We start from the raw sequence: 25,384 nt of genomic DNA, 5'->3' as shown, positions 1-25,384 counted from the left end.
AACAGGGTTTGTACATATATACCTATACTGTATATACCTTAATATACATATATACCTATACTGTATATACCTTAATATACATATATATATATATATATATACCTATACTGTATATACCTTTATATACATATATACCTATACTGTATATACCTTTATATAAATATATACCTGTAATGTATATACCTTTATATACATATATACCTGTACTGTATATACCTTAATATACATATATATATACCTATACTGTATATACCTTTATATACATATATACCTGTACTGTATATACCTTAATATACATATATATATATATATACCTATACTGTATATACCTTTATATACATATATACCTGTACTGTATATACCTTAATATACATATATATATATATATACCTATACTGTATATACCTTTATATACATATATACCTGTACTGTATATACCTTAATATACATATATATATACCTATACTGTATATACCTTTATATACATATATACCTATACTGTATATACCTTAATATACATATATATATATATATATACCTATACTGTATATACCTTAATATACATATATATATACCTATACTTTATATACCTTTATATACATATATACCTTAATATACATATATATATATATACCTATACTGTATATACCTTTATATACATACATGCCTATGCTGTATATACCTTTATATACAGATATACCTATACTGTATATACCTTAATATACATATATATATACCTATACTGTTTATACCTTAATATACATATATATATACACCTATACTGTATATACCTTTATATACATATATAACTGTACTGTATATACCTTAATATACATATATATATATATATATACCTATACTGTATATACCTTTATATACATATATACCTGTACTGTATATACCTTAATATACATATATATATACCTATACTGTATATACCTTTATATACATATATACCTATACTGTATATACCTTAATATACATATATATATATACCTATACTGCATATACCTTAATATACATATATATATACCTATACTTTATATACCTTTATATACATATATACCTTAATATACATATATATATATACCTATACTGTATATACCTTTATATACATACATGCCTATGCTGTATATACCTTTATATACAGATATACCTATACTGTATATACCTTAATATACATATATATATATATACCTATACTGTTTATACCTTAATATACATATATATATACACCTATACTGTATATACCTTTATATACATATCTGCCGTCTCTTTTCTGCTCTGCCCACCTCTCACATCTGTGGTCCCCTCCAAGGTTTCTCATTGTCATCCCATTTGGTTGAGTTTTTCCTTGCCCTGATGTGGGATCTGAACGGAGGATGTAGTTGTGGCTTGTGCAGCCCTTTGAGACATTGGTGATTTAGGGCTATATAAGTAAATATTGATTGATTGATTGATAGTTCATTACTCCGATACAAACAGGAAGTACTACCAACAGTTTACTACTCCGATACAAACAGGAAGTACTACCGATAGTTCACTAATCCGATACTAACAGGAAGTACTTCTGATAGTTCACTACTCCAATACTAACTGGAAGTACTATGTGGAGGTGTTCTGCACACTTCCACAGCGGAGGTCATGCTTGTGGAGGTGTTCTGCACTGCGGGGGCGACTCTTGCGGAGGTGTTCTGCACACTTCTGCAGCAGAGGCCATGCTTGTGGAGGTTTTCTGCACACTTCCACAGCAGAGGCCATGCTTGTGGAGGTGTTCTGCACACTTCCACAGCAGAGGCCATGCTTGTGGAGGTTTTCTGCACACTTCCACAGCAGAGGCCATGCTTGTGGAGGTTTTCTGCACACTTCCACAGCAGAGGCCATGCTTGTGGAGGTGTTCTGCACACTTCCACAGCATAAGCCAGGCTTGTGGAGGTGTTCTGCACACTTCCACAGAAGAGGCCATGCTTGTGGAGGTTTTCTGCACACTTCCACAGCAGAGGCCATGCTTGTGGAGGTTTTCTGCACACTTCCACAGCAGAGGCCATGCTTGTGGAGGTTTTCTGCACACTTCCACAGCAGAGGCCATGCTTGTGGAGGTTTTCTGCACACTTCCACAGCAGAGGCCATGCTTGTGGAGGTGTTCTGCACACTTCCACAGCATAAGCCAGGCTTGTGGAGGTGTTCTGCACACTTCCACAGAAGAGGCCATGCTTGTGGAGGTTTTCTGCACACTTCCACAGCAGAGGCCATGCTTGTGGAGGTGTTCTGCACACTTCCACAGCAGAGGCCATGCTTGTGGAGGTGTTCTGCACACTTCCACAGCAGAGGCCATGCTTGTGGAGGTGTTCTGCACACTTCCACAGCAGAGGCCATGCTTGTGGAGGTGTTCTAGTCAAAGAGGTGGATGCGTGATATTATGAAAGTTATTTAAAGATGAATATAATATCTGGACAATACTTGAGTTGTTTGTAGGCCAGGAGTGAGATACAGTGTATCAGCAAAGTATTCACAGCGCGTCACGTCTACGTGACAGCCTTATTCAAAATGGAATTCATTTATTTTTGTCACGATACACCACATTGACAATGTAACAAAGGGTTTCTCCTTTTTAAATTTGAAAGTATATTAAAAATAACATGTGCATAAGTATTCAGACATTTGCTCAATACTTCATTTGAATTTTGAATGCCAAAGTATGCCAAAAAATTAAAAACTAATACCCCAGTTGTAAGTTGTAACCAGAGGTGGCTAGTAACGTGCTACATTTACTCCGTTACATCTACTTGAGTAACTTTTGGGATAAATTGTACTTCTAAGAGTAGTTTTAATGCAACATACTTTTACTTTTACTTGAGTATATTTATAGAGAAGAACCGCTACTTTTACTCCGCTCCATTTATCTACATTCAGCTCGCTACTGATTTTTATCCATCTGTAAATGCACGCTTTCTTTGTTTTGGTTTGTCAGACAGACCTTCAAAGTAGGATGTATCGCATGCCTGCGTTTCACCAATCACATGCAGTCACTGGTGACTTTGGACCAATCAAACAGAGCCAGGCGGTCACATGACCGTCACACGTGAACCCCGACTTAAACAAGTGGAAAAACTTATTTAGTGGTCAATTGTAGGGAATATGTACTGTACTGTGCAATCTACTAATAAAAGTTTCAATCAATCAATCAAAAGTGTGAAGGAAAAAAGACACTTTTTTTATTTCAACCGTACATCCCGTCAAAAGCCTAAAGACTGACTGCACAGTTCCTGTCTTCACAATAAAAGTGCCGTTCCATCGCGCCTGCGCTAACAAAATAAGAGTCTCCGAAAGCCAGTGCAAACAAGCTAGCAAGCTACGGGGTTTGCCGCCAATGTATTTCTTGTAAAGTGTATAAAAAGGAGTATGGAAGCTGGACATATAAGATGCCAAAAACCAACCACTTTCATGTGGTATTAGACAGAAAGGAGGAACTTTTTTTTCTCCTCCATTTGAAAACGTGGAGGTTATCATCACTACTGTCTGATTACAATCAATGCAAGTCATCACAATCACACCAACTTATATTCTTGTCTTCATGAAAGAAAGGAATCTATATGTTAAACATTCATTAAACACCTTTAACATGTGAACAAAAACGGCAAAATAAATAAATATAAATTATATACTGTATATATAAATGTGTGTATATATATATATATATATATATGTATATATATATATGATATGTGTGTGTATATATGAGGTTGATCACCTCGACTTGGTCATTTATTAAGTCATTGATTAACGTTGAAAAACTTATTGGGGTGTTACCATTTAGTGGTCAATTGTAGGGAATATGTACTGTACTGTGCAATCTACTAATACAAGTTTCAATCAATCAATCAATCAATGCCTACTGAGCCTATGGTGCTGTTAAGTTATTGTGGCTCAATTTGCCTTCATTTTTTTTATGTTAATGTATTATTATTTAATATATATTATTGTTTTAGTTGCTTAAGAGATAATCCTGGCTCTGAATTTGCTCATTGCTATTTTGATGTTGTTGTGCATAATTTGTTGCCGTCATCATTAAACGAACAGGTTACTCATCAGTTACTCAGTACTTGAGTAGTTTTTTCACAACATACTTTTTACTTTTACTCAAGTAAATATTTGGGTGACTACTCCTTACTTTTACTTGAGTAATAATTCTCTAAAGTAACAGTACTCTTACTTGAGTACAATTTCTGATTACTCTACCCACCTCTGGTTGTAATCATGAGAAAAAAAATCATAATTATGAGATACAAAAGCTGAACTTATGAGTAGGGATGATGCTCGAAACCGGTTTTCCCGGTTGTTCGATAAGAAAAGAACCGAGTCCTCGGACTCAAATCCCTTTTTGAGAACCGGTACCGGTTATCGAGACCACTATAGTAAAGAAAAAGAGTTGGTTCTTTATTCGAATCCCTGGGAACGAATCCCGTCCCGACAAGAAATGCCCCGTGAGACATCACAAGAAATGACGTCACGTAGCTCAGTCGTTTGTCACGGTGTGGTGCAGCGTGCTGCGGTTCGATCCCGGGACGCAAAACTGACGGCTCCGGACGAAAGCGTGCAGGTAGGAGATGATTTATTTCTCATAAATCATACACATTACAACAGACAGGAAGGAAAGCGTGCCGTTCGCCCGAGAAGCTAAAGCAAAAAGTTACTTAGCACAGGAATACTAGAAGCTAAGGCAGGGGTGCTCATTACGTCGATCGCGAGCTACCGGTCGATCGTGGAGGGTGTGTCAGTCGATCACCAGCCAGCCATTTAAAAAATAGTCCTAAAATGAGCGATCATAAATCTTCACTATGACGTCACTTTGGTCACTTGATTGACATTCACGGCACCCGAGGGTCTTCTGAGATGACGCTGGCTGCTGCCAGCTCATTAAAAATACCGACAGGAAGGCGAGAAACACTTTATTTCAACAGACTCTGGCGCCGTACCTGTCGTCAAAACTCCAAAGACCGACTGCACAGTTGCACAATAAAAGTGCTGCTTCATCCTGCCTGCCTTACAAAATAAGAGTCTCAGAAAGCTGGCGTGCACAAGCTAGCAAGCTACGGAGTTTGCCAACGATGTATTTCTTGTAAAGTGTATACAAAGGAGTACGGAAGCTGGACGAATAAGATGGCAAAAACCAACCACTTTCATGTGGTATTGGACAGAAAGGAGGACTTTTTTTCTCCTCCATTCGAAAATGCGGACATTATCATCACCACTGTCTGATTCCTATCAATGCAAGTCATCAGAATCAGGTAATACACCAACTTATATTCTTGTCTTCATGAAAGAAAGGAATCTATATGTGTTAGACATGCTTGTATTATCTTTAACCACCTTTAACTTGTTAACAATATAAACTATATGTGTTAAACATTCTTGTATTATCATTAAACACCTTTAATTTATTAACAATATTAACTATATGTGTTAAACATGCTTGCATTATCATTAAACATCTTTAACTTGTTAACAATATTAACTATATGTGTTAAACATGCTTGCATTATCTTTAAACACCTTTATCTTATTAACAATATTAACTATATGTATTAAACATGTTTGTATTATCATTAAACACCTTTAACTTGTTAACAATATTAACTATATGTATTAAACATGCTTGTATTATCATTAAACACCTTTAATTTATTAACAATATTAACTATATGTGTTAAACATGCTTGTATTATCATTAAACACCTTTAACTTGTTAACAAAAACATATACTTCATAAATAAGTAAATATAAATGATATATATGAATGAGGTAGATCCCCACGACTTGATCAATTGAAAAGTAGCTCGCCTGCAGAAAAAGTGTGAGCACCCCTGAGCTAAGGTAACTTTAGCACAGGAATCATGAGCTGGAAAAGCAGAATGTTGCAAATGCAAACAATGAAGCCACGACGAGTGACCGGAAAAGGCAGGCTTAAATAGAGTCTCTGATGAGCAACATACAAGGCAGGTGAAAATCATAAGTAACCATGGTGACTAAAACAAACCCCCGAAGTGCACAAAACAACTAAGGAAGTCCAAAACTAACAGAACATAACTAAACAAAACATGATGCGACCACATCATAATACATCACAGTTTCATATCATTTCACTTTACAGGAGTAGGAAGAAGTAAAGCTTATTTAATCTTACCTCTTTCCCACTTCATACAAATATATACATCATTTACTGACCTTTTTATAATAACATATCTGTGAATTAGTATATACAATTAATTCAATCTTTATTAATATACTGAGATGAAGAATATCTTATTTTCAATAAGGTTGAAAGTATTTCTCATAAGTCTTCTTCTTTGTACTTTGTAAGCAACAAGCTCTTAAAGTGGATCATATCAGTACAATGTTTCACTTCTTTACTTCATCCATTCCATCATTTAATTACACATCATTTTAGCTGTTTGCAATTTTACCAAATCATCCAACTTTAATATTTTTGACTCAATAAATAAAGTGTTTGTATGTTCTCTATATCCAACATTATGTATCAGTCTAATTGATCTTTTTTGTAACACCAGTGTTTCCCACACATTCATTTATTTGTGGCGGCCCGCCACGAAAGAATTACGTCCGCAACAAATGGATTTTTCGGCTTTTGACTCGCTCGACCGCTCATAAAAGCAATGGGACTCTGTCTGTGAATGTACCTTGTGGTTACAACTCCGGTGCAGTAGTATGCATTGTAACTCCGCCAATAGCACTTAATTCACCTGGTGGGCCAGAAGAAGAAGAAGAAGAAGACGAAAACGACGAAGTAAAAGAAGAACGGACCGACCGGATCAGAATATGAGGGTAATATAAGTTATAGGTAGATAGGTTATAGCTGCATCGCTCGCGGCTCGTCATATATTCAACGTTAATCCGCGATTTCACAGAGCGTTTCACTGACGGTGAGCAGCCTGACGCTGCTTCATTAACACCGCCGCTGTTTGACTCGGGGTCCGGGGCAGACGCACGCAGTAACAGTCACCTGTTTTCATACCGACGAGCTAACGTGTCCAGGTTATAACCCTGTTGTCAATAAACACACATGGACTGAAGCTAAATTGTCCACTGTCCACTGCAGCATGTGAATGCAATGAAAAGAATAAAATCTGAGCCAACCAGCTGTTAAAATGTTGTCCAGGTTAATGTTTTGGCCATTAAAGGCCCTTCATTTCAAGATTTCAACTGTGATCGGGCTTTAAACAGGTGGCTGACCTGTTCAGATGAGTGTAACTGCTACTGGTCAAATAATGTGAAATAGCATTTAATTTTACATGTATGCAATGCCATTTAAATGTAATTATAGATAATAATAATAATAAATACTGTGTAGTGTTGTAAATAGTCAACGGGAAGGATTTTAGTAAGATATAAGCCATGAGCACTACACAGCCAGAAAAAAACCTAGGCAGGACAAGTAAAAATATTGGGGCAAGTAGATTTGAGAAGTCGGGCAAGTAGAAAAAAAGCTTAACGTTGAACCCTGCATGTGTTGAGCTGCTGCCGCTTAAGGTTAGACGGCACTGTACATAGAGCGCTTCTGCTCGTTAGTAATAAATTCTAATGTTGGATGTTCACTCCTTCACACAGATGAGTATAGAAAAATATTTTCAACGGCCGAAAAGGGCTCGACTTGGAGAGGAGGTAGGCCTACAGTCCGGACCACAGGTGCGACCTGTTCAGCAGCAGCAGGAGGAGGAGGAGGAGGTTGACTGACTGTGGCAGGACACCTCTGCCTCTGTTTCACTTCATGTTGCTGGTAAATAATATGGTTGTAGTAGTAGGCTAAAGTTAAATTATTTAGTATTCACTAATTAAAGGGGCAGAGCTTTAAGAGACATTTTAGCTTTTATATTTAAAAAAATATATTTTTTGTAAGAACCACAATTAATAAATATATTTCAGTGAATCACTAATTGTTCAAATCTGTATATAAATATGTACATAAAATGTTGTAATTATATTCCAACTCCGCGTTCTTCTTGGTCATCGCCGCCGCCGCCGCCACCCCCCGCCCACACCACCACAAATAGATGCCTGTCCTGTGGGAAACACTGAACACTGTTAACGAATGTAGCGCACATTTGTAGTTATTTCTGCACAATAACTCAGACATGGTAATACTATAGTAGCGAGCAGTAGAGAATGTGAAGTGATTTCCTAACCAAATATTGTGTGTTTTTTTTCCATATCCAACAACCTATCTGGACTCCATAAGAGAATCAATAAGGAATCGGTTCGATAATAGGCTCAAACTCGATAATTTCTTATCAAACATCATCCCTACTTATGAGAAAAGACAGTAAAAAACTATGAGATAAATTGTCATAATTATTAGAGAAAAGGTCATAATTATGAAATAAAAAGTCCTTATTATGAGATAAAAAGCCGGAATTCTAAAAATAAAAAGCCGAAATTATGAGATGAAAAGTAGGGCTGTCAAAGTTAACGTTTTAATCAAGTTCCTTTAATATTTTTTGACACGTGATTAACGCGCATGCGTTCGGACTCTTTTATGACCCTCGGTCCATTCCGTAGTGCGGGGAAATTGTAATGGCGTCAGTTACTCTTGAGCCACAAGCTCCAAAATAGCGGGCAGAAAGCCATTTTGAATACAATGCCACAATCTTGGCACACCTATCTTTGGGCACTTTCTCTCTTTCCTCGATGCAGCACCTCTCAGGCTTAATCAGGCTGGTTTTATCCAGATAGTCTCTACACATACAAAGTATTGAGCAAAGGCTGTCAATAAATATGTACCAATCGTTCTTTATTTTTTATATACAGTATATTTGCAAATAAAAAATCAACAAAAACTTACATTGTCTTTATTGTGTGTAGAATTTTGAGGACAAAAATGAATCTATTTTGGAATAAGGCTGTAACATAACAAAACGTGTGTCTAAGAGGAGCATCAACATTTTATTTTTAAATATGACAAATCTCCTGGGAAAATTGTTAAAATGATTCTACATCATCTACACAATTGTATACACTTTGTAAGGTTTCCTCCTGAAATATTGTCTACATTTCAATTAAAAACATTTCTGGGCTCCGTCACGTATATTTTAGTTGAGACATTTTTCAAGATGGCTGACATCATTTCTTCCTGGGTGTGACAGAAAGTATGAGAATGTGTGAGCTGCTGCCTCACCTTCTTGACTTATAAAATCATCTCATAATTGTCAAGATATTTACACAAAGTTTGCATTTTTGCCACAGATATCTTTTCTGTGGTCTTCACGTCCATTTCTGTCGCGTTATTGGACTAAATGACGGAACATGAAACTCGTGGCGCTCCTATCATGAGCCCTCCCTCCTTGCTGAGGGTTGGAGGCTTAACAGATGAGATGTGTTGTGTGTGTATGATTGTGTGTACATTGATGTTACATCCATGATGTCCTTCACAACAACACAACAGATGAGATGTGTTATGTGTGTATGATTAATTGTACATTGATGTACATCCATGATGTTGTTCACAACAACACAACAGATGAGATGTGTTGTGTATGTATGATTGTTTGTGATTTTACATCCCCATGATGTCGTTCACAACAACACAACAGATGATGGATGTGTTGTGTGTGTATGATTGTTTGTGATGTTACATCCATGATGTCGTTCACAACAACACAACAGATGATGGATGTGTTGTGTGTGTATGATTGTTTGTGATGTTACATCCATGATGTCATTCACAACAACACAACAGATGATGGATGTGTTGTGTGTGTATGATTAATTGTACATTGATGTATATCCATGATGTTGTTCACAACAACACAACAGATGAGATGTGTTGTGTGTGTATGATTAATTGTACATTGATGTTACATCCATGATGTTGTTCACAACAACACAACAGATGATGGATGTGTTGTGTGTGTATGATTGTTTGTGATTTTACATCCATGATGTCGTTCACAACAACACAACAGATGAGATGTGTTGTGTGTGTATGATTGTTTGTGATTTTACATCCATAATGTTGTTCACAACAGATGATGGATGTGTTGTGTGTGTATGATTAATTGTACATTGATGTACATCCATGATGTTGTTCACAACAACACAACAAATGAGATGTGTTGTGTGTGTATGATTGTTTGTGATGTTACATCCATGATGTTGTTCACAACAACACAACAGATGAGATGTGTTGTGTGTGTATGATTGTTTGTGATTTTACATCCATGATGTCATTCACAACAACACAACAGATGAGATGTGTTGTGTGTGTATGATTGTTTGTGATTTTACATCCATAATGTTGTTCACAACAACACAACAGATGATGGATGTGTTGTCTGTGTATGATTGTTTGTGATGTTGCATCCATGATGTTGTTCACAACAACACAACAGATGAGATGTGTTGTGTGTGTATGATTAATTGTACATTGATGTTACATCCATGATGTTGTTAACAACAACACAACAGATGAGATGTGTTGTGTGTATGATTGTTTGTGATGTTACATCCATGATGTCGTTCACAACAACACAACAGATGATGGATGTGTTGTGTGTGTATGATTGTTTGTGATTTTATATCCATGATGTCGTTCACAACAACACAACAGATGAGATGTGTTGTGTGTGTATGATTGTTTGTGATGTTACATCCATGATGTTGTTCACAACAACACAACAGATGATGGATGTGTTGTGCGTGTATGATTGTTTGTGATTTTATATCCATGATGTCGTTCACAACAACACAACAGATGATGGATGTGTTGTGTGTGTATGATTGTTTGTGATGTTACATCCATGATGTCGTTCACAACAACACAACAGATGATGGATGTGTTGTGTGTGTATGATTAATTGTACATTGATGTATATCCATGATGTTGTTCACAACAACACAACAGATGAGATGTGTTGTGTGTGTATGATTAATTGTACATTGATGTTACATCCATGATGTTGTTCACAACAACACAACAGATGATGGATGTGTGTGTATGATTGTTTGTGATGTTACATCCATGATGTCGTTCACAACAACACAACAGATGATGGATGTGTTGTGTGTGTATGATTGTTTGTGATGTTACATCCATGATGTCGTTCACAACAACACAACAGATGATGGATGTGTTGTGTGTGTATGATTAATTGTACATTGATGCTACATCCATGATGTTGTTCACAACAACACAACAGATGAGATGTGTTGTGTGTGTATGATTAATTGTACATTGATGTTACATCCATGATGTTGTTCACAACAACACAACAGATGATGGATGTGTTGTGTGTGTATGATTGTTTGTGATTTTACATCCATGATGTCGTTCACAACAACACAACAGATGAGATGTGTTGTGCGTGTATGATTACTTGTGATTTTACATCCATGATGTTGTTCACAACAACACAACAGATGATGGATGTGTTGTGTGTGTATGATTGTTTGTGATGTTACATCCATGATGTTGTTCACAACAACACAACAGATGAGATGTGTTGTGTGTGTATGATTGTTTGTGATGTTACATCCATGATATTGTTCACAACAACACAACAGATGATGAATGTGTTGTGTGTGTATGATTGTTTGTGATGTTACATCCATGATGTCGTTCACAACAACACAACAGATGATGGATGTGTGTAAGAGTGTATGATTGTTCTTGCTAGCTTCAGCTTTCTACTTTCAAGTCTCCACATGTTTAGTTGAGGAAGTGTTTTGGGGATGAATGATTATTTTCCCAAACAAATGAATGTTTCTTCTCCTCACAGTGACAACAATTTATCTGACATTTAACAGCTGATTCTGTTTTATTGGCCAATTGTGTGACTCCGTACGCGGTTACGTGAACGCCTTACATTTTTATTGAGTTGAGCGATGATTGATACTAGCATTTTCAAATAAAGAGTGGTAAAATGGCAGCGCCGTACCTCTTGAGATCGAAGTGAGTCCTCTGGTGGTTCTTGAGGGCCAGCAGGTTGTAGTAACGTTTCTGACACACCAGGCAGCGGAACACACCCGTCTTGTGGGACTTCTTGTGGTTGAGGAGGGAGCACGGGTGCCTGTAGCCCCGCCCACACTGGTCACACTTGTGGGGTTTGTCACTCTGGTCCATCATTGGCCGACGTCCGTTCCCGGCAAAGTCGCGGCTTCCTCCGGCGACGCCCTCACCTCCGGACATCCTTTTGGCTCCGTTTAGGCCCTGCTTGGCCAAGGAACCGGCTCGATTCTTGCCGGGACACAGGTGAGTGATCAGGTGGTGACGGTCGGCAAAAAACATACCACAGTCTACGCAGATGTGGCTGCGCCCGTCCATCTTGTCGCCGCCATTGCTGGAAGTCCCTCCGATGCCCTGCTGTTGGCCGTCCGGTCTTTGTGGGCCGTGGACTAGCTGGTGATTTAGGAGGTCCTGCTTCCTGGAGAAACTTTGTCCGCATGTGGGGCAGATCATCCTCCAATCCTGCTGCAGGCTGGACGGTCCAGGGCCGCTGGGATTGTTGGCGTGACTTCGCAGATGGCTGCGCAAGGCTCTGAGGCTGGCGTAGTGGTTTCCGCACACGGAGCACTGGTAGACTTCCCCGTCATCCTCGTCGTTCTTGTCGGCAGTGGCCATCCTCTTGCCTCCGGTCTGAGAGTACGGTCGTTGGCCGCTTCCCTCCTTCAGGCTGCCGGCGGCCATGGAGTTGCTACTGGTGCTGTGGTAGTTCATGTTGCCCAGGAAGCCGTTGGACATGTTGCTCTGCTGCGGAGGCGCCGCTTGACCACGGCGCGGGCACATGTGGGACTTAATGCCTGACACATCGGCGTACATCTCGCCGCAGTCGGCGCACACATGGCGGTCGGCCTGTCGGTGAGTCGAGCCGCCGTCGAAGCGCTCGTGGAACTCCAGGGAGTCCAGAGCGCTGTTGTGTCCGGCATCCGGGACAAAGTGGGCCGCGTCGGTGAGGCTGGCGGAGAGAGAGATGGGCGTGGTGGTGCCCCTGCCCTCCTGCACGTAGCTCTGCTGAGAGTCCAGCGTGAGAGGCTCTGGAGACAACCAGTCATTGCCGTCGCCGAGCTGCTGGTTGGAGGAGCGGCCCTTGTGGCTTCGCAGGTGGCTGTGCAGCGCCGCCAGGTGAGGGTACTGCTTGCAACAGACGCTACACTGATAGTGGCCTGTCTGATGGCAGCGCTTGTGGTTGACCAGGCTGCCCGCGTGCCGGTAGCTCTTGCCACACTCGCCACACTTAAAGCGACGATCCGCGTCCTCTGGAGAACCGGACTGTGCCATGTGGCCTCCAGAAGGGGAAGACACTGAGCCCTGGGAAGCAGAACTTAGCGTCTCGGAGTTGAGGATGGAACTGTCCTGGCCGTGGGAGGTGGAGTGAGGGTCGTGCGTCAAGTAGTGGACTTTAAGAGTCTCCAAGTCGGGATGCCCTGCTCCGCAGTACGCACACGTATAGATGGGATTATTGACCGGAGGGCCCATTATGGGGTCATAAGGACCCCTTTTGTCACTGGGTAAAGGCGGCAAGGGCAACGGGTCCCCGAGGGCCGGAGTGTAGGCCGGAGATCGAACCGCACTCAGATTGTGGGGCATGATGGCGGGGAAGCTGCGGGAGAGTCCGAGAGACGGTGTGGCGGTGTTGTGCAGGAGAATGTGCTCCTGGAAGTCGGACTTGTTGGGCAGCGAGATCTGACACAGGTGGCAGAAGCAGGAGCTGTCGCTCTGGGACGCCTGAGAACTGCCGCCGCGGCGCTCCGACTCCAGGAGGCTGCCGCTGCTGCCGCTCACCATGGGGGCGGCCGGGGTCTTGAACTTGGAGTGGCTTCTTTCGTGGCTGTTGAGAGCGGCCAGGTTGCTGAATTGTTTGAAGCACACGGAGCACTTGAAGCTTCCTTGCTGGTGACACTTCTTGTGGTTCACCAAGCTGCCGTGGTGCCGGTAGCTTCTGTCGCACTGGTCGCACTTGAACGGTCGGTCCCAGGCGTCGTCCGACCCGGGGGAACCTTTCTTCTCGTGCTCGTCCGCTTCGTGGCCCTGCAGGCCGCTGTTGTTCAGGTGCGGGCGCCCGAAGCCGTCCGCTAAGTCCTGAGCGAGGCCGTAGTCCCTCTCGTGATGACCTCCTTCCTCGGGAGCCTCCTCGCTCTCCTCCTCGGCGTGCGCGCTACTTGGGGACAAGGTGTGTATGCGAAGGTGGTTCTTGAGGGCCACGGCGTTGGGCAGGGTGCGGGTGCAGACGGGACACTGGAAGGAGCCCACTTCGTGAGACTTTTTGTGGTTGGCGAGGCTGGCGGCGTGCTTGTAAAGTCGTCCACACTGCTCACACTCAAAACGTGCACTCTCTCCTTGCTGGTAATGTGCTTTCATGTGTTCTAGAAGACTGGGAGTGCTGGGGCAGACCATATCACATTCTTTGCAGGGGAAACCCTTGGAACCACTCATATCATGCATTGCCATAGTAGGCCGGCGCCGGTCTTTAGGGGAGGAGTCACCACGCTGCAGCCGACGGTGACCCCGGGGATGCGGGGAGGGGGGAGGGGGCTCAGCTCATCGGTGGAGGGCGCCGCCCATCTTCTCCCTGGCGGACAATCGGGGCCCGCCCCTGACGGCTGGTGTGGGGCGCGTTTCTACGAAGACAGAAACGGAGACAATCAGTCATTGTCAACAAAATGTCTGCCCGGCCGGGAGAAGCTCCGCCCACTACCCAACAGTGTTTCTATGGCAACCATTAAGGAATATTTGTTTATGATGAAAACAATTAGTTCATAAAAGAAGCATTTTTATTATTACACGTAATCACACATCATATTACACTGTAATATTGTGTAATACTATGATACATACGATAATGTAATACTATGATACAGTAATACATATTGTATTGTGATACATATAATACTGTAATACTATGATACATACGATACTGTGACACACATGATACTGGAATTCTATGATACATACAATACTGTAATACTATGGTACAGTAATACATATTGTATTGTGATACATATAATACTGTAATACTATGATACAGTAATACACATTGTACTGTAATACATATAATACTGTAATACTATGATACAGTAATACACATTGTACTGTGATACATATAATACAGTAATACTATGATACATATAATACTGTAATACTATGATACAGTAATACAGATTGTACTGTGATACATATGATACTGTAATACTATGATACAGTAATAGACATTGTACTGTGATACATATAATACTGTAATACTATGATACATATAATACTGTAATACTATGATACTGTGATACATATGATACTGTAATACTATGATACAGTGATACATATGATACTGTAGTACTATGATACATATGATACTGTAGTACTATATAATGTGATACATATGATACTGTGATACATATGATACTGTAGTACTATGATACAGTGATACATATGATACTGTAGTACTATGATACATATGATACTGTAGTACTACATAATGTGATACATATGATACTGTGATACATATGATACTGTAGTACTATGATACTGTGATACATATGATACTGTGAGACATATGATACTGTAGTACTGTGATACATATGATACTGTAGTACTATGATGCTGTGATACATATGATACTGTAGTACTATGATACATATGATACTGTAGTACTATATAATGTGATACATATGATACTGTGATACATATGATACTGTAGTACTATGATACTGTGATACATATGATACTGTAGTACTATGATACATATGATACTGTAGTACTATATAATGTGATACATATGATACTGTGATACATATGATACTGTAATACTATGCTACTGTGATACATACAATACTCAGTGTTGCCGTCAGGAACCCAGGGACCCCATAGAGTCATAAAATTGGGGTCCCACAGTAAAATTTTAGGGTCACATTTTTTGTAAGTGTTTTGAAAAGAAATGATAAATGAAGCATCATCTTGTTGTATCTCACATTCTATATTGGAAAAAGGTTGTCATAAACGTTACTTTATTCATTAAAAAATAATACAAAAGAAAACACATTTTTATGTAAATGTATTCAGTTATTAACATTCATTCACTTTCTTCTTTCCTTCATGGATCTAAACTTTACTAGTTTGTTCTATATTTGTATTTAATAAGTTGTAGCTGTATTTATTTCAGTATAAAAGTTGTTTGCTTGTGTGATGAAATGATGACAATGGTGCATGGCCAGGGCATACATGCATTATTTATTTCCATCTCCTTCACATCTAGCCCTCAATTCTAACTTTTTATTTGTCTTTTATCTCATTTTTCTTTCTTTTCTGCCCTTTTTGTCAAAAAAAGAAAACAACTATGCTTTTTATGGCAAAATGTTCCACAAAAACTATACGTAATATTTGATGTGAAGTAACGGCAGCCTTGGATATGTCAATCATTCATAAGAAGATTCAATACGATGTTTTGAGCAATGACCGTGTTAAACACCTTTGTTTTATTAGTCAACACTAGAACTTTTTATAAATGACATTTCACCTGCAAGCTTTTTTATTCCACTTTTGTTATGTTTTGTTCATTGAATAGTATTTCTAGAATGTGCCTTTAAGACAAATGGCCACACTTTTGACAGCCCTGCTATAGATAATAAAAATGACATGCGATAAGTGCATGAGTTCACAAGAGTTGATCATAAGGATCAGTCAGCATCAACAATGATGTCACTTGCTAACTTGTCAGCCACTTCTCCAAGAGACTCCTTTTCAACACTTCACAAGACACATGAACACTTCACAAGGCACATGAACACTTCACAAGGCACATGAACATTTCACAAGGCACATGAACACTTCACAAGGCACATGAACACTTCACAAGGCACATGAACATTTCACAAGGCACATGAACACTTCACAAGGCACATGAACACTTCACAAGGAACATGAACACTTCACAAGGTACATGAACACTTCACAAGACACATGAACACTTCACAAGGCACATGAACACTTCACAAGGCACATGAACACTTCACAAGGCACATGAACATTTCACAAGGCACATGAACACTTCACAAGGCACATGAACACTTCACAAGGCACATGAACACTTCACAAGGCACATGAACACTTCACAAGGCACATGAACACTTCACAAGGCACATGAACACTTCACAAGGCACATGAACACTTCACAAGGCACATGAACACTTCACAAGGCACATGAACACTTCACAAGGCACATGAACACTTCACAAGGCACATGAACACTTCACAAGGCACATGAACACTTCACAATGTTTGTTGTTGGTCTGGTGAGCTTGAAGCTAACAGCTAGCCTGGAATCCCGCGGGAGATAAAAGTGAAGTTTCCATGGACTTCCAGAGACTAAAAGAAGTCATTTACTGGAGTCCTGGCACAGGATGAAGTTCAACTTAGAGTTACAGTCCCTGGTGCTAAAGTCAAACTGAGGCAGTATTTGTCACTTGACTAAACTTGCAGCCAATCCAAATGTGGCAGCAATAAACGGGGAGGGAATTTGAGCCATCAAATATAAACAAGACAAAACACCAACATGGATCACATTAAAAAAAACAAAACAAGCAGACCGGCCGATTAAAAAAAAGATTTAAAAAAAAAATCTGCATCCGGCTTCCAGAACTGATTTCAATGTGTCAAAAGTCACTAAATCAATCAATCATCAATCAAAGTTGACTTCTATAGCTCTCAATCACCAACGTCTCAAAGGGCTGCACAAGACAAGCACAGATCCCACATCCCAAATAGTGCCTTAACACCAACACTGTGATACTGTACTACTCTGATACATACCATACTGTGACACTGTAATACTACGATACTGTGATACTGTACTACTATGATACTCTGATACATACGATACTGTGACACTGTAAAACTACAATAATGTGATACTGTACTACTATGATACTCTGATACATACCATACTGTGACACTGTAATACTACGATACTGTGATACTGTACTACTATGATACTCTGATACATACGATACTGTGACACTGTAAAACTACAATAATGTGATACTGTACTACTATGATACTCTGATACATACGATACTGTGATACTGTAGTACTATGATACTCTGATACATACGATACTGTGACACTGTAATACTACGATAATGTGATACTGTACTACTATGATACTCTGATACATACCATACTGTGACACTGTGATACTGTACTACTATGATACTCTGACACATACGATACTATGACACTGTAATATTACGATACTGTGATACATACGATACTGTACTACTATGATACTCTGATACATACGATACTGTGATACTGTGATACTGTACTACTATGATACTCTGATACATATGATACTGTGATACATACAATACTGTACTACTATGATACTCTGATGCATACGATACTGTGATATATACAATTCTGTACTATTATGATACTGTAATACTACGATAATGTGATATATACAATTCTGTACTATTATGATACTGTGATACAAACGATACTGTACTACTATGATACTGTAATAATACGATACTGTGATACATATGATACTGTACTACTATGATACTGTAATACTATGATACATAAGGTACTGTAAAACTATGATACTGTGATGTACGATACTCTAACACTATGATACTGTGGTACTATGATATTGTGATACATACGATACTGTGAAACTATGATAATGTAATCCTATGATACTGTCATACATCCGATACTATGATACTACGATACTGTGATACATACGACACTGTGCTACTACAATAGTGTGACACATACGATACTGTACTACTATGATACTGTAATACTACGATACCGTGATACATACAATATTGTGAAACATACGATACTGTAACACTATGATACTGTTTTACATACAATACTGTGATACATATGATACTGTGATAAAAGTAATGCATATGATACTGTGGTACATATAATGTGGTACATATAATAATAGAGAAACTTGTGATTTAGGGCTATATAAATAAACATTGATTGATACAGGAATACTATAATACCGTGATACATACGATACTGTGATACATATGATACTATAAAACTATGATACAGTAATACATACGATACTGTGATACATATGTATCTGTGATACATATGATACTGTGATACATATGATATTGTAATGCATACAATACTGTGATACTATGATACAGTAAAACATCTTGTACTGTGATACATATGATACTGTGACACATACGATACTATGATACACATGATACATACAATACTGTAATGCTATGACACAGTAATACATATGATACAGTGATACTATGATACTGTAATAATATGATACTGTGATACATATGATACCATGATACATACGATACTGTGATACATATGATACCGCGATACATACAACACTGTAATACATAACACTCTCGTTTGAGTCACACATTAAAACTGTTGCTAAAACAACCTTCAATAATCTCCGTAATATCGCTAGTTATACTATGATACTGTGATACTATGATACTGTGTCACATATGATACGATTATACATACAATACTGTGATACATATGACACTGTGTCACATACGATACTGTGATAATATGATACTGTGATACATAAGATACAGGAATAATATGATACCCTGATACGTATGATACTGTGTCACATATGAAATTGTGATACATACAATACTGTGTCACATGCGATACTGTGATAATATGATACATATGATATAGGAATACTATGATACCGTGATACATATGAAACTGTGATATATATGATACTGCAATACTTTGATACTGTGATAGATATGATATAGCAATACTATAATACCGTGTTACATATGATACTGTGAGACGTATGATACTGGGATACGTATAATACCGTAATATGTATATTTTAATACATATTAAACACTGACACGTATGATACCATTATACATATAATAGTGTGATACATGTGATACATATGATAGCGTGATACATGTAGTATCGAGTTAAGAGTGGAGATGATTGTATAGAGATATCTACCCTCTGACCGTCTCCAGCAGCATGTATGGGACTAAACCAGCATCCATCTTCATGCCACATTTAGTGAGCATCAGTATCGGCCATCATCTATCTTCACGCCACATTTGGTGAGCATCTGTATCGGCCATCATCTATCTTCACGCCACATTTGGTGAGCATCTGCATCGGCCATCATCTATCGTCACGCCACATTTAGTGGGCATCTGTATCGGCCATCTATCTTCACGCCACATTTAGTGAGCGCAACTGTATCGGCCATCATTCTGACACCACATTTAGTGATCAACTGTATCGGTCATCATCCTGACACCACATTTAGTGAGTTAATCTGTATCGGCCATCATCCTGACACCACATTTAGTGATCATCTGTATCGGGTATCATCCTGACACCACATTTAGTGAAAATATGTATCGGCCATCATCCTGACACCACATTTAGTGATCATCTGTATCGGCCATCATCCTGACACCACATTTAGTGATCATCTGTATCGGCCATCATCCTGACACCACATTTAGTGATCATCTGTATCAGCCATCAGCCTGACACCACAATTACTGATCATCTATATCGGTCATCATCCTGACACCACATTTAGTGATCATCTGTATCGGCCATCATCCTGACACCACATTTAGTGATCATCTGTATCGGCCATCATCCTGACACCACATTTAGTGATCATCTGTATCGGCCATCATCCTGACACCACATTTAGTGATCATCTGTATCAGCCATCAGCCTGACACCACAATTACTGATCATCTATATCGGCCATCATCCTGACACCACATTTAGTGAGTACATCTGTATTGGCCATCACCCTGACACCACATTTAATGAGTACACCTGTATCGGCCATCATCCTGATACCCAATTTAGTGATAATCTGTATCACCATCATCATCCTGACACCACATTTAGTGATCATCTGTATCGGCCATCATCCTGACACCACATTTAGTGAGTATATTTCTGTATTGGCCATCACCCTGACACCACATTTAGTGATCATCTGTATCGGCCATCATCCTGACACCACAATTAGTGATCATCTATATCGGCCATCATCCTGACACCACATTTAGTGAGTACATCTGTATCGGCCATCATCCTGACACCACATTTAGTGATCATCGGTAACGTATCAGCCATCATTCTGACACCACATTTAGTGATCATCGGTATTGTATCGGCCATCATCCTGACACCACATTCAGTGATCATCAATATCGTATTGGCCATCATCTTGACACCACATTCAGTTATCATCGGTATCGTATCAGCCATCAGCCTGACACCACATTTAGTGATCCTTCGTATCAGCCATCATCCTGATACCACATTTAGTGATCATCGGTATCGGCCATCATCCTGACACCACATTTAGTGATCATCGGTATCGGCCATCATCCTGACACCACATTTAGTGATCATCTGTATCGGCCATCATCCTGACACCACATTTAGTGAGTACATTCGTATCGGCCATCATCCTGACACCACATTTAGTGATCATCGGTATCGGCCATCATCCTGACACCACATTTAGTGATCATCTATATCGGCCATCATCCTGACACCACATTTAGTGAGTACATCTGTATCAGCCATCAGCCTGACACCACATTTAGTGATCATCGGTATCGGCCATCATCCTGACACCACATTTAGTGAGTACATCTGTATCAGCCATCAGCCTGACACCACATTTAGTGATCCTCCGTATCAGCCATCATCCTGACACCACATTTAGTGATCATCTGTATCGGCCATCATGCTGACACCACATTTAATGATCATCTGTATCGGCCATCACGCTGACACCACATTTAGTGATCATCTGTATCGGCCATCATCCTAAAACCACATTTAGTGAGTACACCTGTATCGGCCATCATCCTGATACCCAATTTAGTGATAATCTGTATCACCATCATCATCCTCCTGACACCACATTTAGTGATCATCTGTATCAGCCATCATCCTGACACCACATTTAGTGATCATCTGTATCAGCCATCATCCTGACACCACATTTAGTGATCATCTGTATCGGCCATCATCCTGACACCTCATTTAGTGATCATCTGTATCGGCCATCATCCTAAAACCACATTTAGTGAGTACACCTGTATCGGCCATCATCCTGATACCCAATTTAGTGATAATCTGTATCACCATCATCATCCTCCTGACACCACATTTAGTGATCATCTGTATCGGCCATCATTCTGACACCACATTTAGTGATCATCTATATAGGCCATCATCCTGACACCACATTTAGTGAGTACATCTGTATCGGCCATCATCCTGACACCACATTTAGTGATCATCTGTATCGGCCATCATTCTGAAACCACATTTAGTGAGTACATCCGTATCAGCCATCATTCTGACACCACATTTAGTGAGTACATCTGTATCAGCCATCATCCTGACACCACATTTAGTGATCATCTGTATCGGCCATCATCCTGACACCACATTTAGTGAGTACATCCGTATCGGCCATCATCCTGATACCACATTTAGTGAGTACATCTGTATCAGCCATCAGCCTGACACCACATTTAGTGATCATCTATATCGGCCATCATCCTGACACCACATTTAGTGATCATCTGTATCAGCCATCATCCTGACACCACATTTAGTGAGTACATCTGTATCAGCCATCATCCTGACACCACATTTAGTGATCATCTGCATCGGCCATCATCCTGACACCACATTTGGTGATCATCGGTAACGTATCAACCATCATCCTGACACCACATTTAGTGATCATCGGTATCGTATCGGCCATCATCCTGACACCACATTCAGTGATCATCGGTATCGTATCGGCCATCATCCTGACACCACATTCAGTGATCATCGGTATTGTATCGGCCATCATCCTGACACCACGTTTAATGAGTACATATATCGGCCATCATCCTGATACCACATTTAGTGAGTACATCTGTATTGGTCATCATCCTGATACCACATTTAGTGATCATTTGTATCGTATCGGCCATCATCCTGACACCACATTCAGTGATCATCGGTATCGTATCGGCCATCATCCTGACACCACATTCAGTGATCATCGGTATTGTATCGGCCATCATCCTGACACCACGTTTAGTGAGTACATATATATCGGCCATCATCCTGATACCACATTTAGTGAGTACATCTGTATCGGCCATCATCCTGATACCACATTTAATGATCATCTGTATCGTATTGGCCATCATCCTGACACCACATTCAGTGATCATCGGTATCGTATCGGCCATCATCCTGACACCACATTCAGTGATCATCGGTATCGTATCAGCCATCATCCTGACACCAAATTCAGTGATCATCGGTATTGTATCGGCCATCATCCTGACACCACGTTTAGTGAGTACATATATATCGGCCATCATCCTGATACCACATTTAGTGAGTACATCTGTATCGGCCATCATCCTGATACCACATTTAGTGAGTACATCTGTATCAGCCATCATCCTGATACCACATTTAGTGAGTACATCTGTATCGGCCATCATCCTGATACAACATTTAGTGAGTACATCTGTATCGGCCATCATCCTGATACCACATTTAGTGAGTACATCTGTATCGGCCATCATCCTGATACAGTGAGCGGTTCTGTCCACACGAGACATAAATATCATTGAATTGACTTTTATGCCGTAAATGGATCAGCGGCGACGTAAACATGACCAAGGTGTCAATGTTGACTATTTTACGTCAATAAACGTCCATTTTGTGCAGCAACTAGAAGCGGTATGCTAACGCTAACTAGCTAGCACCCCCCCCCCTCTTCTTCCCGCGATGCAACAACAACACAAAGATCGGCAAAGACGCACGCATCGTGCACATGTACCGTGCACACGCATCGTGATCGACATTCGAGGGTTTATATCGCGAGCGTGCACAGCTAGCGTGCTAGTTAGCATGTCGGCTAGCGGCCAAGCTACACAAAGATGTCGACCCTCCGCGCGGCGCCATTGAGGGAAAAAGGCGTGTTTGCACGAAGCTGCTTGCCTCAAACTCACCTGCGCGACGACCACTGAGGCTCCCTCGGTGCAAACGTCTCCTAGGAACACTTAGACGTGCGGCATTTTGTCTTCTAATGTCGACTTTCACCTCCTGCTTCTTTTCCACCGCTGTGACGTCAACTTCCTGCCGCCTGTGACGTCATCACATCACAACAAAACCAGAATACACACATCACAAATGTCTATATATACCTATTGTATGTATGTATATACACAGTATACATGCATTTATTGTATGTATATATATAGACCGTTTGTATGTATTTATGCATATATATATATATATTGTATATATTATATGCATATACAGGTAAAAGCCAGTAAATTAGAATATTTTGAAAAACTTGATTTATTTCAGTAATTGCATTCAAAAGGTGTAACTTGTACATTATATTTATTCATTGCACACAGACTGATGCATTCAAATGTTTATTTCATTTAATTTTGATGATTTGAAGTGGCAACAAATGAAAATACAAAATTCCGTGTGTCACAAAATTAGAATATTACTTAAGGCTAATACAAAAAAGGGATTTTTAGAAATGTTGGCCAACTGAAAAGTATGAAAATGAAAAATATGAGCATGTACAATACTCAATACTTGGTTGGAGCTCCTTTTGCCTCAATTACTGCGTTAATGCGGCGTGGCATGGAGTCGATGAGTTTCTGGCACTGCTCAGGTGTTATGAGAGCCCAGGTTGCTCTGATAGTGGCCTTCAACTCTTCTGCGTTTTTGGGTCTGGCATTCTGCATCTTCCTTTTCACAATACCCCACAGATTTTCTATGGGGCTAAGGTCAGGGGAGTTGGCGGGCCAATTTAGAACAGAAATACCATGGTCCGTAAACCAGGCACGGGTAGATTTTGCGCTGTGTGCAGGCGCCAAGTCCTGTTGGAACTTGAAATCTCCATCTCCATAGAGCAGGTCAGCAGCAGGAAGCATGAAGTGCTCTAAAACTTGCTGGTAGACGGCTGCGTTGACCCTGGATCTCAGGAAACAGAGTGGACCGACACCAGCAGATGACATGGCACCCCAAACCATCACTGATGGTGGAAACTTTACACTAGACTTCAGGCAACGTGGATCCTGTGCCTCTCCTGTCTTCCTCCAGACTCTGGGACCTCGATTTCCAAAGGAAATGCAAAATTTGCATGGTTGGGTGATGGTTTGGGGTGCCATGTCATCTGCTGGTGTCGGTCCACTCTGTTTCCTGAGATCCAGGGTCAACGCAGCCGTCTACCAGCAAGTTTTAGAGCACTTCATGCTTCCTGCTGCTGACCTGCTCTATGGAGATGGAGATTTCAAGTTC

The 25,384-nt window shown here is 40.1% G+C and overlaps 1 protein-coding gene across 3 annotated transcripts in view; it reads right to left on the bottom strand.

Annotated features, from left to right (window-relative positions):
- Positions 1-25,384, bottom strand: part of LOC133615374 (zinc finger protein 646) — a 37,524-nt gene that overhangs the window by 10,634 nt on the left and 1,506 nt on the right. For 2 of the 3 annotated variants that reach the window (XM_061973925.2, XM_061973924.2), the window contains exons 1-2: positions 24,073-24,220; positions 11,949-14,628 (exon numbers count right to left, since the gene is read on the bottom strand). In XM_061973925.2, the coding sequence (XP_061829909.1) occupies positions 11,949-14,458 (2,510 nt within the window). In that variant the 5' untranslated portion in view covers positions 14,459-14,628; positions 24,073-24,220. Of the gene's footprint in view, positions 1-11,948; positions 14,629-24,072; positions 24,221-25,384 lie in introns of those variants that run through there. The other variant, XM_072915732.1, reaches the window with a different exon arrangement.

Source organism: Nerophis lumbriciformis, linkage group LG22 (genome assembly GCF_033978685.3).
Source record: "Nerophis lumbriciformis linkage group LG22, RoL_Nlum_v2.1, whole genome shotgun sequence".
Taxonomy (NCBI): Eukaryota; Metazoa; Chordata; class Actinopteri; order Syngnathiformes; family Syngnathidae; genus Nerophis; species Nerophis lumbriciformis.
Note: the sequence above shows the minus strand (reverse complement) of the source record. Positions and strands in the feature narration are given on the sequence as shown.